The sequence below is a fragment of the Tamandua tetradactyla genome, chromosome 2 (genome assembly GCF_023851605.1).
Source record: "Tamandua tetradactyla isolate mTamTet1 chromosome 2, mTamTet1.pri, whole genome shotgun sequence".
Lineage (NCBI taxonomy): Eukaryota > Metazoa > Chordata > Mammalia > Pilosa > Myrmecophagidae > Tamandua > Tamandua tetradactyla.
This window is the reverse complement of record NC_135328.1, coordinates 137152705-137171520: the sequence shown is the minus strand read 5'-3', so window position 1 is coordinate 137171520 and position 18816 is coordinate 137152705. Positions and strand designations below refer to the sequence as shown.

The following is an 18816-nucleotide window of genomic DNA, read 5'->3' as shown; positions in this document are numbered from 1 at the left end:
ACTGACTTCAGTTTTAGTAAGATAAGATATCAACACAAAGTCCCCAAAAGACAAATAGCTTGAAATAAGAGCTGCAGCAAAGTAGGGATGTCCGAATTTGCTATATACATTTATATAACATACAAATGGAATCATTAGCTGCAGACAATATTTGTACAGGGACCTGTTAATTTTAGTAATAAAACAGACCCCAAGATAGTCATCAGACTCAGCTCTCGAGCAGCATACACGATGCTTTTCATAAGATATCCTAATTTTGCTTATTTATATTCCACCTACTTCCAAAGGAATTTAAACAAAAGAAACTAGATACTGTAACTTAAAATTAACAACAAAAATATCTAGGGATTTCACAATGAAGGTATTGAACTAAGAATACACTGCTGCAAGAGTATATGGGTGGCTCAGTGGTAGAATATTTGCCTCCCATGTGGGAGAGCCAGGTTTGATTCCTGCCCCACATACCCTCCACCCACTCAAAAAGAGAAAAAAAAGAATACATTGCTGTAACTAGAAGCAAAGCTTAGGTATAAAATTATTGGAAACCAAAGAATAAAGGAAAAAAGATTAAAAAAAAGAAAGAAAGAAAGAAAAATCAATACAAATAAAAAACCCATCTTTTGGAAATCTATTGAACACAACGAAACCAATAAAGATTTGGACTGCAAACGTAGCACAGATTGAGAGGACAAGGTGGATCTTTAAAAACAAAACAAAACAAAAACATTTTCTATAGAGCCAAAACACAAAAAAGATAGCCATAAACTGCAGCTGATGAAACATAACACAGGAACTGAGTCAAGTAAAGGCTACTTACATACTTGGCATGGTTGGATCGTAGGTGATAAACAAATTATTATGGCCACACAAATAATAAAAGCAATACACTGTCAAATGTGAAGGATGGTGTATGGGTTTGAAATGATGTATGGGCCCTAGAAAAGCCATGTTTTAATCCTAATTCCATTTTGTAAAGGCAGCCGCTTCTTCTAATCCCTATTTGGTATTTTATGTTTGAAACTGTAACTAGATCATCTCCCTGGAGATGTGATTTGATCAAGAACAGTTGTTAAACAAGACTAGCTACAGATGTGTCTCTACCCATTTGGGTGGGTCTTGATTAGTTTCTGGAGTCCTATAAAAGAGGAAACATTCTGGAGAATGAAGGAGATTCAGAGAGAGCAGGGCAGAATGACATAGCTACAAGAAGCAGAGTCTTCCAGCCAATGACCTTTGGAGATGAAGAAGGAACATACCTCCTGGGGAGCTTCATGAAACAGGACGCCAGGAGAAGAAGCCAGCAGATGATGCTGTGCTCGCCATGTGCCCTTCTAGATGACAGAGAAACCCTGACTGTGTTTACCATGTGCCTTCTCACTTGAGAAAGAGAGACCCTGAACTTCATCGGCTTTCTTGAACCAAGGTATCTTTCCCTGGATGCCTTAGATTGGACATTTCTACAGACTTGCTTTAACTGGGCCGTTTTCTCGACATTAGAACTATAAACTAGCAACTTATTAAATTCCCCTTTTTAGGCAAAGACACAGACGGACATTTGCACAGCAGTGTTTATAGCAGCATTATCTACAATTGCAAAGAGATGGAAACAGCCAAAATGTCCATCAACAGACGAGTGGCTAAACAAACTGTGGCGTATACCTACGATGGAATATTATGCAGCTTTAAGACAGACTAAACTTATGAAGCATGTAACAACATGGATGGACCTAGAGAACATTATGCTGAGTGAGTCTAGCCCAAAACTAAAGGACAAATACTGTATGGTCCCACTGATGTGAACCGACATTCGAGAATCAGCTTGGAATATATCATTGGTAACAGAGACCAGCAGGAGTTAGAAACAGGGTAAGATAATGGGTAATTGGAGCTGAAGGGATACAGACTGTGCAACAGGACTAGATACAAAAACTCAAAAATGGACAGTACAATAATACCTAAGTGTAATGTAACTAGGTTGGAACACTGAATGAAGCTGCACCTGAAATATGGTTTTTTGTTTGTTTGTGTGTTTGTATCTTTTGTTTTTATTTTTTTTCTTTTTCCTTTATATATATATATTATTAGTATTATTATTTTAATTCTCTTCTCTATATTAACATTCTATATCTTTTTCTGCTGTTTTGCTAGTTCTTTTCCTAAATCGATGCAAATGTACTAAGAAATGATGATCATACATCTATGTGATGATACTAAGAATTACTGAGTGCATGTGTAGAATGGAATGATTTCTAAATGTTGTGTTAATTTCTTTTCTTTTTTTTGATTAATAAAAAAAATTAAAAAAAAAAAAAATTCCCCTTTTTAAAAGTTGTTCTGTTTCTGGTATACTGTATTCCAGCAGCTAGCAAACTAGAAAAGATGGTACAAAGCAGGTGAGATGCTCCCAAATCTTCACACAATAAAATACATGGGTTTTTTATTTTGAAAGGAGTCTCAAAACATGGAAAGTTATTCAAGTTTTTATTTTTTATGTATTTGTATGTTTTCTAAGCTCTCCAATTTGGACTTTTTTTTTTTAACTTGGTTAGTTACTTTAAAAAAAATTATTCATTAATTTAAAAAATTAACAAATGAAATAAAAATTAACATAGATAATCAGTAATTCACAATATCACTTAGTTGCATATTCATCATTTCTTAGAAAATTTGCATCCATTCAGAAAAAGATCTAAAAAGACAATAGAAAAAGAAATAAAACGAAAACAACAAAAAAATTATACCTACCATACTCCTTACCCATCGCTTTCACTGATCACTAGCATTTCAAACTAAATTTATTTTAATATTTGGACTGTATTTTAATAGGAAAGTAGGTATCATTTTAGCAAAAGAATGAGGTTTTCCGAAATGATAAATAGACCAAACTTTTGATGAAGACCATGAAGAGAACTACTTGACTAAATATAACCATGTGCATATGATGATAAGGAAAGATACAGTACTTTTTATTAGAAAAACACTAAATAATCTGGCTATTTCTATTCATTTCAACGAGAGAGGTTAAATAATATTCCAGAACAGTTTCTAAAGGTCTCATCAGAAAAATGTTAGCTATAATGTCAAATTAGTTGTTAGCAAATTACGTTATGGTCGTTTTCCAGGTCAACAGGAGTTTTAAGCATCTGGAGTTATGATTTATTAGAACTAAGAGATTCTGGAGAGAATTGTACCTTTTTCATGTCTACTTGTCGGTCTTGCCATCTCCTGCCTCAGGGCACAGACAGAAGCTTCCCGCACCAAAGCAGAGAGATCTGCACCTCTAGAATAAAAGAATTGTTCATGTTTATTTATTATCGGACATTGCAAAAGCAGAGGAAGAATTCTAATACCAATTTTCTTTAAAGTCACATGTGAAAAATCAGAGCAGGAACTAACAATGAAGGTGAGATAAACTGATTATCATGATAAATAGAAAAGCTGCATATAAGGTATACAATTAAAGACACATAGAGCTTAAATTAAGCTGAATCTGATGTTTTTGTTGGTTAAAGATAAGGATGACTAAATTATTATAATGTACATGTTGCAGGTTTCATTCTTTTTTTTAATGTTAAACCTAACCTTCGTGCAAAGACACCATAAACTAATGGAAATGAGAAGCCAAAGACTGCACTTGTACAGCGTCTCTCAAATTGTGATGGCAGTAGCAATGAAATCTAAAGTGTATACCATTCAACCTTAATTAACCTTAACCCCTTTATTGTCTAATACCCTACTTGGCATAATCCAAAAGCTCTGGCTTGGAGAAAGTTCTGCCATCAAATCTGTCCTGTTACTCACTGAAAATCTTTTCAGATTTTAGCACTCAAAGCTGTAAACGCCTTTTTAAAGTGCCATTTCTTTTTGCCTCTTAAGTAGAAAGATCATTAATTATAAAATGGTACAGGTCTGAGTTCCAACTAGGAGAGATATATCTTCCTTAAAGGGAGGCAGGAGCTTTTACATATGTCCCTTCCCACATGTACTGGTGTGAAATTGTTGCGTACCCCAGAAAAGTCATGTTCCTTAATCCTCATTCAATATTGATGGGTGGGATCTTTTTTGTTTCCATGGCGCTGTGACCAGTCACTCAGTTGTGGGTGGGACCTTTTAATTAAGTGATTTCTATGGAGATGTGTCATCACCCATTTCAAGGTGGGGGTGCTTCCTGGAGCCCTTTAAGAGAGAACCATTTGGAAAATTCTTAGTTCCGACAGAGCCCACATAGTCAGAGACCTTTGGAGATGCAGAAGGCAAATGCCCCTGGGGGGAAGCCTTTACAAAACGAGAAGAGAAAGCGAGCAGATGTTGCCATGTGCCTTCCCAGCTGAGAGTGGTGCTCTGGACCCATCAGCCTTTCTTGAATCAAGGTTATTTTTCTATGGATGCCTTAGCTTGGACATTTTCACGGCCTTAGAGCTGTAAACTTGTAACTTAATAAATTCCCCTTTTTAAAATCCATTCTTTTTCTGGTATGTTACATTTCGACAGCCTTAACAAACTAAAACACCAATACTGCCTAGGACTCTGATAGTTTCCCCTTTGTTGAGTAAGAATTGCTGCCTTTATTAAGTGAGCCATGGTTGCTGATGAGCATGTGTCATATCTCTCAGGAGTGTCAGAAAAAAAGATTGAAATTCATTGCCCTAAATGTCCATATATGAAAAAATTGGAGACAAAACTTTGTATTACGACCATACTCCCTAAAAATGACCAGCATGGTTACAAGAGAAATAATTTTGATAAGATATGATTATGTGAAATTCTTAAATAAGAACTAGAAAGAAATCAAACAGTAATATATGTATTTCATTTATTGTATTTGGATTTTACAGATGGGGAAACTGAGCATCACAGAGTTAAATTTACAAATTTGAAATTTAAATACTTACGTATAGCAGTCACAGCGAAGGTCACTAGCAATTGTTTCTAAATTTACATCTGCATCCAGTGGGGGCTTGGTACCATTCTAAATAAGAGAGGAAAATGAAGATTTCATAGAGTGATGTGTGGTTGACTAGGAAAAGATAAATAATATTGAGCCTAACAGGGAAAGGAACAGTAACCCTTTCTCCAATAAAAGCCTGAATCTCTGTGCTCAACATGTTCTTTCCACATCCTTTATCTAAAACTTAACTCTTGATTTTAGTGCCAATTCTTCAGCTCACACCAAGAGATGTTAGAAATGACAAGTATCAGGAAAATCTTAAGAGTTCTACTTAACAGTGCTTAACACAGTACCTTGCATATGTACAGTATATATTTGATAATATTTTAAAAGACAAATTGCAGAGGGAAACAACGTAGAAATTTTAGTGTTTAAAAATCTATATAATAGATAGTAGGTTCATGAATGTACGCTATATTATTTTGATTCATAACTTATATATACATTGCATATAGTCCTTGTAGGAAATATTTCACTATGAAACAAATATTAGAGAAACACAGAAAAGAAAGTAACACATGACATTAAGCTCTGAGGTTAAGTGTGGGCTATTAGTACAGCAGCATGCTCCAAGCACAGGGCTCAGTCACAAGACCTGACAGTGGGGTCTGGAGCCTCTGATCTTGTGCTATCACATGCCTTTTGGTCAGAATTCATCAAGTCCCCTCCTAGTAGGGTATGTTCAAGAATTTCATAAACTAAGATGGCGGCTTAACAAAGTGCGCATTTTAGTTCGTCCTCCAGAACAACTACTAAACCAGAAACAGTACAGGACAGCTCCTGGGGTCACATCAGTGACTGGACACACAGCGTACCCCAGTCTGGTCCAGCTGGACCCGCTGTGAGCGCCCCCAGAACAGTGAGTTCCCAAAGCTGCAGCGGCTGGCACCCATCCCCCACAGGCTGCTTCCCAGAGGGGAAAGGAAAGGAACTTTACCAGCAGCAGGGGCTGAGCCCAACCAAATGCCAATTGTGGACTTAATTAACAAATTCTGACTACTAAAAATAGGCCCCCAGCTCAGGTGAACCTGGTAAAAGTGGAGGTTGCTCATTTTTGCCCCAGCACCAAGGGGGCAGGGCAGATGGAAAAGGGGTAAAAGAAAAAAAAAAAAAAAAAAAGGGAAACAGAGGTTTTTGTGGCTGTATTTCTCCAAAGGCTTCACTGCCTTTGGATACAGCAGCAGGACTTCTCAGGCTGCAACTGCCCCAGCCATAAGCAGAAGCGAGATTGTTTGGGGGCTTGTCTGGAGCCTGTGCCTTCCCCAGGGGAGGGGTGAAGCCTAACTCAGGTGGAATCCCTCCCTCAAGGAATTCAGACACCAGGGCTTGGTAATTTGAAGCCATTAAAACCAGCCTACAACCTCTCCTCTGTCTCCACCAGCCCCCAGCAGGAAGAGTCTGCCAAAGTTAAAGGTACTGCATCATCTTATGCTGGTGGGACCTGCAGTCAGACAAGCGCCACATAGTGGGCAGGATAAGAAAAACAGAGTCCAGAGACTTCACAGGAAAGTCTTACAACTTGCTGGTCTCACCCCCAGGGAATAATGGCGCAGGTGACTCTTTCCTCCTGAAAGGAGGCCAAGTGGGTCTGGGAAAATCCTGCTGGGGTCTATAATACCTACGGTAGATCCTCCTAAGTGTGTGGGGGGGAAGGCACCATACATCAGGGCAAGAAACAAGAAAACAAGAACTGAAAAATTCTCCTCTGTTAAACAAAACTTAAGCTAGAGGTTCAGATAAAGCTGAATGGAATGTCAAAGAACAGATAGACAACAAATTCATCCAGCAAGAAAACCCTAGATAAAAGAAGTGAAAGCAACCTCCAGAATAAACTAATTAAGGTAATTAAATGTCTAGGCGCCAGCAAAAAATAACAAATCACACTAGGAAAACTGGGCCCAGTTTCCCCATATGGGGCCCAGTTTCCCCATAACCGAAGATATGGCCCAGTCAAAGGAACAAACCAAAAATTCAAATGAGATACAGGAGCTGAAACAATTAATTCAGAATATACGAACAGACATGGAAAACCTCATCAAATACCAAATCAATGAATTGAAGGAGGATATAAAGAAAGCAAGGAATGAACAAAAAGAGGAAATCGAAAGTCTGAAAAATCAAATCACAGAACTTATGGGGATGAAAGGCACGGTAGAAGAGATGAAAAAAAACAATGGAAACCTACAATGGAAGATTTCGAGAGACAGAACATACAATTTCTGAACTGGAGGACGGAACATCTGAAATACGGCAAGAAACAGAAAACGGGGAAAATGCAAAAATATGAACAGGGACTCAGGGAATTGAAAGAAAATATGAAGCACACAAATATATTCGTGTTGTGGGTATCTCAGAAGTAGAAGAGGAGGGAAAAGGAGGAGAAAAACTAATGGAGGAAATTATCACTGAAAATTTCCCAACTCTTATGAAAGACTTAAAATTACAGATCCAAGAAGTGCAGCGTACCCCAAAGAGAATAGATCCAAATAGACATACACTAAGACATTTAATAATCAGAATGTCAGAGGTCAAAGAGAAAGAGAGAACCTTGAAAGCAGCAAGAGAAAAGCAATCCATCACGTTCAAGGGAAGCCCAATAAGACTATGCGCAGATCTCTCAGCAGAAACCATGGAGGTGAGAAGACAGTGGGATGATATATTTAAATTTAATAAAAGAGAAAAACTGCCAACCAAGAATTCTATATCCAGCAAAACTGCCGTTCAAAAATGAGGGAGAAATTAAAACATTTTCAGACAAAAAATCACTGAGAGAATTTGTGACCAAGAGACCAGCTCTGCAAGAAATACTCAAGGGAGCACTAGAGACAGATACAAAGACAGAACAGAGAGGTGTGGAGAAGAGTGTAGAAAGGAAGACCATGAGTAAAGGTAAAAAGAAGGAATATTAGATATGACATATAAAATCCAGAAGGCAAAACAGTAGAAGAAAGTACTACCCATGCAGTAATAACACTAAATGTTAATGGGTTAAACTCCCCAATCAAAAGACATAGTCTGGCAGAATGGATTACAAAACAGGGCCCATCTATATGCTATATCTACTCAAAGGACATGAGGGCAAGGACACAAACGGACATTTGCACACCAATGTTTATAGCAGCATTATTTACAATAACCAAGAGATGGAAGCAGCCAAAATGTCCATCAACAGACGGTTGACTAAACAAACGGTGGCATATACATATGATGGAATATTATGCAGCTGTAAGACAGAATAAAGTCAAGAAGTACGTAACATCATGAATGGACCTTAAGGACATTATGTTGAGTGTGATTAGCCAGGAACAAAAGGACAAATACTGTATGGTCTCACTGATATGAACTGACATTAGTGAATAAACTTGGAATATTTCCTTGGTCACAGAGACCATCAGAAGATAGAAATAGGGTAAGATATTGGGTAATTGGAGGTGAAGGGATACAGATTGTGCAACAGGACTGAATATAAAAACTCAGAATGGACAGCACAATATTCCCTAACTGTAATACAATTAATTAAAACACTGAATGAAGCTGCATGTGATAATGATAGAGGGAGGAGAGCTGGGACATAATTGAAATCACAAAGTAAGATAGATGATAAAGATTGAGATGGTATAATCTAGGAATGCCTAGAGTGTATAATGATAACGACTAAAAGTACAAATTTAAAAAATGTTTTTGCATGAGAACAAAAGAATGTCATTACTGCTGAAAATAGATGGTAATTAATATTTTAAAATTTCAACTTATGTGTGAGACTAAAGCTAAAAATGTTTATTTGGTACAAATTTACATTTGGATACTACATTTCCTAATATAACTTATGTAGACAGTTGGTTGAACACCTTAAGTACATGGAACTTTGGGTCGGACATGAGATTTTGTTGGTTTGTCCAGGTGATGCCCTGATGAATCCCAGAGTGATATGATCAGTGAGTGGAAAAGTATTTGCAAAGTCCCCTTTGGGGAATGGTGAGAATGGGGGAAAACTCAAGTTCCCCAAGTTGAATTCTTGATATTCTCACAAGCAGTGTGGACAACCAAAGCTATAGGCTGAGCCCCTAGTCTTGGGGTTTGCTAATATGAAACTTAACCCCACAGGGGATAGGTCAAGCCTACTTAAAATTAGGCCTAAGAGTCACCCCCAAGAGAACCTCTTTTGTTGCTCAGATGTGGCCTCTCTCTCCAGCCAACACAACAAGCAGACTCGCCACCCTCCCCCTGTCTACGTGGGACATGACTACCAGGGGTGTTGATCTTCCTGGCAGCGTGGGACAGAAATCCCAGAATGAGCTGAGATTTAGCATCAAGGGATTGAGAAAAACTCAAGAATGAGCTGAGATCCAGCATCACAGGATTGAGAAAACCTTCTCGACCAAAAGGGGGAAGAATGAAATGAGACAAAGTGTCAATGGCTGAGAGATTCCAAACAGAGTCAAGAGGTTATCCTGGAGGTTATTCTTACGCATAGGTAGATATCACCTTGTTATCCAAGATGTAATGGAGAGGCTGGAGGGAACTGCCTGAAAATGTAGAGCTGTGTTCCAGTAGCCATGTCTCTTGGTGATGATTGTATAATACAGCTTTCACAGTGTGACCGTGTGATTGTGAAAACCTTGTGTGATGTTCCTTTTATCTACCATGTCGACAGATGAGTAGAACATAAGGAACAAAAATAAATCATAGGGGGAACAAATGTTAAGGTAAATTTAGTTTGAAATGCTAGTGATCAATGAAAGGGAGGGGGTAAGAGGTATTGTAAATCTCTTTTTTCTGTTTTCGTTTTATTTTTCTGGTGTCTTTTTATTTCTCTTTCTGAATTGATGCAAATGTTCTGGGAAATGATGATGATGATGAATATGCAACTATGTGATTATATTGTGAATTGCTAAGTGTATGGGTAGATTGGAATGAGCATGTGTCGGGAATTGTTCTAGTTTGCTAGCTGCCGGAATGCAACACACCAGAAACGGACTGGCTTTTAATAAAAGGGAATTTATTTTGTTAGTTCTTCAGAGGAAAGGCAGCCAACTTTCCACTGAGGTTCTTTCTTACGTGGAAGGCACAGGATGATCTCTGCTGGTCTTCTCTCCAGGCCCTGGGTTCCAACAACTTTCCCTGGGGTGACTTCTTTCTGTATCTCCAAAGGCCTGGGCTGAGCTGCGAGTGCTGAGATGAGGAATGCCGAGCTGCTTAGGCTGTGCTACCTTGCGCTCTCTCATTTAAGCACCAGCCAATTAAGTCAAACGTCACTCATTGCAGCAGACATGCCTCCTAGCCGACTGCAGATGTAATTAGCAATAGATGAGGTTCACGTGCTGTTGGCTCATGTCTGCAGCAACAAAACTAGGTATGTTCACCTGGCCAAGTTGACAACTGAATCTAACTAACACAGGAATGTTTGTGGTTCTTTCTTGTAATTTTTTTTTAATTAATAAAAAATTAAAAAAAAGAATGTCATAAACTATATCTGCTAGCTGCTATTTGATAAAATCTAAACGTTCACCTAACACAGGTTCAAGAAACATTTGTTTCCCATTCAATCTGCACTGATTTGAGAAATAATAACAGGGAAATAAACTCAGTGCGACCTGAGGCAAAATAATCTTTCTACACACGCCTGCCCCACAGTTGTAAAAGGAGATGGTGAGATTGTATAATTGTTCATGGTCCTTCTAGCTTAGATGCTTTCCAATTCAGTTAGGGCAGTGTTATACTTGGCTGGGAGTGCAGTGGCAGCAGGAGGAAAGTTTCTGGGATTCTAGTAATGTTTTCTTTCTTATCTTGAGGGTTTGTTTGCAAAATTTCGTGGAGCTAGATGTTAATGATCTATCCATATCTCCATCTGTTTATTGTAATTCAATAAAAAGCTCTAAAGAAAAATAAGATTGGACTAGAATTTAAAAAGCTGGGTTCTAAAGTTCAAATGTGCCACTGAATGGACCTTTGGGGAGTTCGTTAATCTTTATTATTTATGTCATTTGGCAGTGGTGCTGTGGGTTATATTTAAAAACAGCATTTTATCTTCCGATGAGGTGTATAATTTTGTGCTACATTTGGGATGGGGAATCTTGTTTAATTGGTGATAAAATAAAGGATTTATTATAATGGAGAACTGAAATGCTTGGACTTTCCAAGCTACTACGGAGACAGGCAAGTTTGGTAACACTGTCCTGTTGTGTCTCTCAAGTTTTCATTAGAGAGAGGCAGGGGAAGGGGTTTCTACCTCACTAGGTATGAGTCCTTATTAGGCTCATACGAAACGTTTACTTCATTGTTACAACAGCACATGGACAGTCCCTATTCATAGTCCATGTGCTACTAGGGAATTTTATCTCAGACTCTCTACTATTCTGTTTTAATCAAAAGCTCACTTGTGGATGGTGCAATGCTGGCTCAGTGGTAAGAATTCTCACCTGCTGAGCTGGGTTAGATTCCCAGAGGCTGCCCATGCAAAAAAAAAAAGCTCAATTGTAAGAAATAAATTCATGGAAGATTGCCTGAAGAATCACTCTTTCATCTTTCTCAATGTCTAAATTCTGTTCTCGGGTCAAACAGAACTTTCACAAAGCAATGTGTTCTCACAGCACATTCTTATGACTCTTAATAAAATTGTTTTTAATGAATTGGCTTTGGGTTGTATCCTCAGCTGACATTAACAGAATGAACAGCCTCAGTCCTGAGGTGCTTGAAATTCTGTTTATTAGAGGGAGACTGTTAAAGACACTGTCCATTACATTTCAGTGTTTTCTTAGTGAGGACCCAGAGGAGAAATTTTCTCAGACTTGCATAATGGCAGCAACTGTATCAGGTTTCTATAATTAAGGCCTTCTTTAAAGCCCTAAATCACTGAAATGATTTTGTGAAAGATCAATTCAGAAAGGATTTCACAAATGAATATGACTGCTGAACCATTAAATTGATATCTCTTTTAGTCTCCAGTATCTTAGAGTAGCTAGAAGTAAAAACCTAAAATTGTGGAATTGTAACCCATGTCAAATTCTAAAATATGTTCTACAACTGTGGTGCTGTGCTTTGAAATTTGTTGCTTTTTTGTATGTATGTTATTTTATACACATACTCACACACAAAAAAGTGGTTGTGATGATAAAAAAATATTTATTCCTTCTAGCCTCCTATATTCTGGAGCAGTTAAAAGGAAACATCTGAGAGGATGGTATGGTAACTCACGACAAACTCTGGGATATGTCCTGTAACATCTTGTTGAAGACTATCTTCTTTCTTTGCTTTGTATATATGTTATATTATACAATAAAATAGTTAAAAAAAAAAGATCAATACAGAAAGGAAAACAGTAATTTAAGAGCTGAGGAATCTCTGGATCATGAAAATTAAATTCCATTTCTTAAGTGAGGGCAATTAGAAATTTATTTTTTGGACTATAGTAAACTCGTGTATTTCCAAATATATGCTATCACCAGAGTGACATGTATAATGAGATCTTTAGTAGTTTAGAGGCTATTCAGATTCAGAGCTAGAAATTTCACCACAGAAAGTATGTATAAAATGCAATTGCAATAAAAAAACACGAAAAGTGTAAAGCTACAAGCTCATCCTTTGACGCTTGTGTCTACATTAGCCAAAATCTTTCAATCAGTTAATATTAAATATTAGTGTACATGTATTTTTGAAATACACCAAATCACACCCTTTTCAAAAACCAATGAAGGAAATGAGCTGGTTAACATTAATGTAATCAAGAGTTGAGGCTATACAGTCTCATTCTAAATACGTGCATTTTTCTAAGGTAAAATGCATTATATTACTTAATTTGCCACTAGAATTCCCACCACTAGAGTTCTCCTGGTAACCTTAACTTTTTTTATTGTATAGTATAACATATATACAAAGCAAAGAAATAAAAAAGCAATAGTTTTCAAAGCACTCTTCAAAAAGTGGTTATAGGACACATCCCAGGGTTTGTCATGGGATCCTCTCATATTTCTCCTTCAAGCTGCTCCAGAATATAAGAGGTTGGAGGGTTTAAATACTTTTTTATCATCACAATTTACTTTTTTTCCTTCTTTTTTGTGAACAAGAATATATATACAAAAAAGTTATAAATTTCCAAGCACAGCACCACAATTAGTTATAGAACATTTTTCAGACTTTGACATGGGTTACAATTCACAATTTTAGGTTTTTACTTCTAGCTGCTCTAAAATACTGCAGACTAAAAAAGATATCAATTTAATGATTCAGCATTCGTATTCATTTGTTAAGTCCTATCTTCTATGTATAATGTAAAAGGTGATGGTGGCATCACCTTTGATCTTTTCATACCTCTTGGTAATTTGGGCTACAGCAATTCTAAATTTTTGACACTGGAAGGGTCTGTCACTAATATGGGGTAGGGAGATGGATTATCTGATGTTCTGGAAAGGCTGGGCTAGGTTTCAGGACTTATCTGGACCAGGTACCCATCTGGAGGTTGTAGGTTTCTGGCAAGTTACTCTAGTGCCTGGAACCCTTGTGGAATCTTATAAATTGCCCTAGGTGTTCTTTAGGATTGACTGGAATGGTCTTGGTTGGGGGTTGGGAGGTTATGATAGGTAGCAAGGTCTATTTAACCTGAAGCTTGTGTAAGAGCAACCTCCAGAGTAGCCTCTCAACTCTATTTGAACTCTCTTTGCCACTGATACTTTATTAATTATACTTCTTTCCCCCCATTTGGTCAGGATTTAGAAATTTTTAAACAGCATATTCAAAAGTTTGTGAAAGGGTGGTACAACAATGGCTCAGTGGCAGAATTCTCTCCTGCCATGCCAGAGCCTGCCCATGGGGAAAAAAAAAAACAAAACCTTGTGAAACAAAATATATAAATAGTTTCTTCTTGAATTTTTTCTTTTACTTCTTTATATAGCCGAAATCTCTAGGCTATTCAGGAGGCTTAATTTATCTCTGTTCCTCAGGAATGAATTATTTACGTTTTTTAATAAACATTCATTTTATTTTCTTATCTAGAAAACAAGCTGCATATAGGTAAGGGCTAGATCTTATGTATTTTTCATTTCCGCTAGGAATACAATCAAGCATGTTTAGTTCATAACAAGTATTTGTTGACTAAAAGATCATTCATTTAGGCTGAATACTCTTTTATCTTATTTTCCTAATCACTTGGTCTTTGAAGTGGGACACTTTGAGCATTTCCTCCTTTGCTGAGAGCTAAAAATTTTGGCAGATAGCACCGAAATTCTAGAAGAAGGAAGTACAAAGTTTCTCAGTAGTATAGGATAATACAGTGAATGAAACACATTTGGAAGAATGAGTTAATCATTCTTCTGGGACCAAACCTATAAGTCCTGAACACTGTCTGGTAGGTCTAGTAATGAATACCACTTCATGCTTTGCCTTTAATTAGTGATATCCCAGGGCAAGTGTTAAAGTATTACCATTATATCACCAAGACAAAAATAAATTTACAGAAACAAGTTGAGATTACATGTATGTGCTTTTGTATACATATGTAAGAACATACACCAAAGCAAACAAAGCCTCAGTATCATGGTTCCTAACGACAGAGCCAAGGAAAGAGTGAGAAAATGCCACAGTGCATTCATCAAACTTGGTGATACAAAGGGATGAATATATATATACAACTAAACTAAAGCATGGTTTCTAAACCTCAGCACTAGTGCATTTTTGGCTGGATAATCCTTTGTTGTGGGGCTATTCTGTTCATTGTAGGATGTTTAGCAACATCACACACATCCCTCCATTCTAGTGACAACCAAATGTCCCAGATACTGCCAAATACTCCTGGGAGAAGGGGTAAAAAACTGCCTCAGTTGAGAACTACCATCGTAAAGCAACATGTTTTCAGGATTTTGACCTCCAGCTACATGTTGATGACTTACAATACCATAACCAGCCATAGAGGACTCTCCTGAACTCCCAACCCACAGACCCAACTTCCTGGTAGATGTCTCCATTTGGTTAGTACCTAGGCACCTAAAACTTAAGTAATTTATCATCTTCTCTCTCATGGATCCAAATACTGAGGGAAATCACCATTTATTTAGCAGCCCAAGCTGAGAATTCATCCTAATTCTTTTTTTCTTTTTCCCTTACTTATAGTTAATCCAATGTCCTGTTAATTAAAATCCCTAAAAAGTATTCCTTATCTATTCCTCGTTATTCCCCTCATATTGCCTTAGTTCTGGCAGGTTTAACTTTACCTTCTTCCAAAGCTACCAGAGGGAATTTTTAACCCACCAACTAAGCATCCTTCTACAATTTTGAGAATTTTTCAAAGGCTTCCCATTACCTGTTGGATAAAATCTATCCTCCCAAAACAGAACCCCTAAGGCCCTTTATGGCCTGACTTCTGCAGATTCCAAAGCTTAAACATTCCTATAACCAATATTTCACATTTTAGCAATGCTAAACAGGGGAGCCTTTGTGGGGGCCTAGGCCTACATGCTGGCTAGAATGTTTAGTCCTTACAGATCTGCCTCTGTGAAGGCTCTTCAGGCACATTTTAGAAAAGGTAAACCAATGAAACCAATTACATCTTTTTATTGGTGAGTTTAGTTCATTAACATTTGAAGTTATTACTTGAATCTACCATTTTACCCCTTGGTTTTTATTTGTTAGATCTATATATTCTTTTCCCTCTTTCTCTTTTTATCCTCTAAGTTACCCTTACTGGTTCTCTTCAATTCTGTGCACTCCACCAGATCTCACTTTCTTGCCATTTTCTTCCCCAGTCAACAGGACTACCATTAGTATTTCTAGTAGGACCGGTCTCTTGTTGACAAATTCTCTCAGCCTTTTTATGTGAAAATTTTAATCTCTCCCTCACTTTTGAAGGACAATTTGGCTGGATTCTGAATTCTTGGCTCTAAGTCTTTCTCTTTCAGGACCTTAAAAATGTCATACCATTGCTTGCTTACCTCCCTGGTGCCTGCTGAGGAGTCCGAACTCAGTATTATGTGGTTTCCGTTGTATGTGGTTTTGGCGAGTTGCTTTTCTCTTGCTGCTTTCAGGATTTTCTGCTTCTGTTCACTATCAGACATACTGATCAGTGTGTGTCCTGGAGTAGGCCTATTTATGGTTCATTGGGCTTCTCTGATTTGTCTTTTTTAAGGGCTGGGACATTTCCCCCTGTTATCTCCTCAGATAATTTTCCTAGCCCTTTACTCTTCTTCTGGGACACTGATGATTCTTATAGTTGTGCGCTTCATGTTGGCCATCATTTCCAAGATCTAAATTCAAAATTTTCCATCTTTTTTGCCATATGTTCATTTGAACTCAATTGTCCCATCCTCTAGTTCACTTATTGTTTCTTCTGTCTTTACAATTCTGCAGTTGTGTCTGTCTAGTGTACTTTTTATTTTCATTATAGTATATTTCATCTTTGTGAAATCTGTTTTTCTACTTATTCTTTCAAATTCTTTTTTATGCTCTTCTAGTGTCTTATTGATATCCTTTATGTCATTAACCAACACTGAATTTATTTAGTAGAGTTGTATGAACATGCTTGATTAGCTGCTCAAAAGTCTGTGTCTCCTCTGGTGTTTTAATCTGATCATTAGGCTATGCTATAGCTGTCTGCATCTTCATATGCTCTGTGATATTCAATGCATTTAATTCTCTTGATAGCATTACTTTGGACATTGATTTCCCTCATTCCTCTAAGGTTCTGTATTTGCAGGACAGGCATGGGGTGGGGTGCAGGGCATGAGCTTGGACAGCTCTTGGACAAAGACAAGGACAGCGCTTGGCTTGCTTCTTCATCCTTGCCTCCTTGACCATGCACTCCCAAAGCCTCCAGTCCTTTCTTTGGAAAGGGGTACGAAAGGTTCAGTGCACTAGTTAGATGGTCTCTATGAGTAGGGAATGCTCCTTTACTGGCTTCTGAGTTCTCCAAGGGAGCTCTGGGCTGCAGAGCTTAGGGGGCTAATATCCCAAGCTAGCTGTGGTGGCAGGCACTTTCCTGGGCATGATCTCTTGACCCCAATGGAGTCCTGACAGAACCCACTCACCCAGTTCTCTGTATCTCAATTGCTCAGTTTTTTCATCCAGGACCTCCCCGGATGTAGTGTGGAAGATTCTATCAGGTCATTTGTACACTGGAACCGCTGTCCCAGTCGTTTTTCTGCCATTTCTCTAGCTGTTTCTTGGAGCAGGGGTGAACTCAGCCTATCTTATTCCATCATTTTCCCAGAAGATGCCCTAATTATATCTTATACATACCAAGGTATACACTTCAAAATTCATAGAGACTATGACATGAATGATTACCCCAGAGTTGTATATACCTTTATTTCCCCAATTACTATACTGTATATAATTATTGCCAAATTCTTTCCCTCTTTATTATCTCATTTTTTCATTTCTAATCTATTAGTGCCTAATACAGGGGGTAGGCGTACTAAGCTCTCAATAAATGTTAACTAATATAATTAATGTGAAACAAGCATTTCAGTACTTCTCTTCTGGGAACTCTAATGTGCAGAACACTAAGGAAGTTCCTAAAGGCAGATATCTGTTCCCCCCTTTTTAAGAGAGAGCTATTAAATGTAACGTAACAGAAGTGATGGTAAATAATCAGTGGAGTTCTAAGTAACGCTGTCATATTGAAAGAGAATATGATGAAGGAGGATGCACAATGCCACGTATCTCACAGATTTAACTACACTTACGTTCTCACATGAACAACTCCAAAGGTTTCCAAGGGTCAGTAACAGAGAGGGTATGGGGGAAAACTAAAATTGCATGCTATGACCAACACGTATCAAGAAGACAGCAACACTATCACAGCAATTCCAGGGGTAAATAATTCAGGGGGAAGGGACAAGAGATTAGGGGAAGTTCTGATTGCTATTTGGTAAGGATGTATTCATCGATTGTCTCTTTGACAAATGAAAATAGTCTAAAATCGTGAGTGCTGCTGATCATACAACCAAGTGAGGGCACTGTAAGACATGGTTTGTTTACTTTAGACATTATCCATGATGCTCAATGGATGGTAGGGGCTGAAGGATACAATGACTGAGAAGGTGAAAGGTGAACTGTGATGTGTGATGGCTACGAAAAGGTAGGATGTTATGACGCACACAATGAACTGAACGAACCTTCATGACAATGTGTTGTGTAAAATAAGCCAGAAACAAAAGAGCAAATTTGCTATGGTCTCTTTCAGAAAATTACTTAAGAGAAAACTGGAGCCTAGATTGTACGTGCTTCTAACAGTCATGCTTAGTTCAAAGTTGCAAGTGTATTTCTAGCTTCTGAGATATTAAGCTCTATGTACATAAACTGATATTTCCCTGGATCTTTGAGAACGTCTGTGACACTTGAGACTCAGAAATGGAGTTCTACAGCTCTGAAAGTTAGCACTACATACAATAACAAAGTAATCAAAAAAGAGATCAAGCTTCAATTACAGATAATTGAAGTTGATCTGGTTGGTACTAAGGGAAATCAGAGTACACGGTAAAAGATAGTACATGTACTCTAGAGCTCTATGGCATGAGACCAAAGCAGAAAGGTTTATTGTGTTTAGAACCTAAATTTTCTGTCACACACAATCAAAATCAACCTGTCTGGGTAGCTCATTTAAACAATTCAAACACACACGGAGCCCATAATGGGAATGAGGCCTTGTAATTCCATATAGCTTTATGTAATACCTGGATACATCTCAGACAAAGGTGGGCTGATAATTTAAAAGTATTGGAAGAGTCCCTTGAGAGACCGAAGACAAAAATACGGAACTATTAAACTTTCCCATCTGGGAAAAGAACCCTCTTAAACACTGGGGACTCACAAGAAAATAGGTCTAGCCCCTGATTTTTTTTAACAACGTACAAGCACATAAATTCTTAACATACAATCAA

General features: G+C 37.7%; 1 protein-coding gene across 3 annotated transcripts in view; it reads right to left on the bottom strand.

Moving 5' to 3' along the window:
* Nucleotides 1-18816, bottom strand: part of NVL (nuclear VCP like) — a 251999-nt gene that overhangs the window by 16639 nt on the left and 216544 nt on the right. For all 3 annotated transcript variants that reach the window (XM_077149137.1, XM_077149138.1, XM_077149139.1), the window contains exons 20-21: nucleotides 4893-4969; nucleotides 3192-3280 (exon numbers count right to left, since the gene is read on the bottom strand). In XM_077149137.1, coding sequence (XP_077005252.1) covers nucleotides 3192-3280; nucleotides 4893-4969 — 166 coding nt within the window. The remainder of the gene's footprint in view (nucleotides 1-3191; nucleotides 3281-4892; nucleotides 4970-18816) is intronic.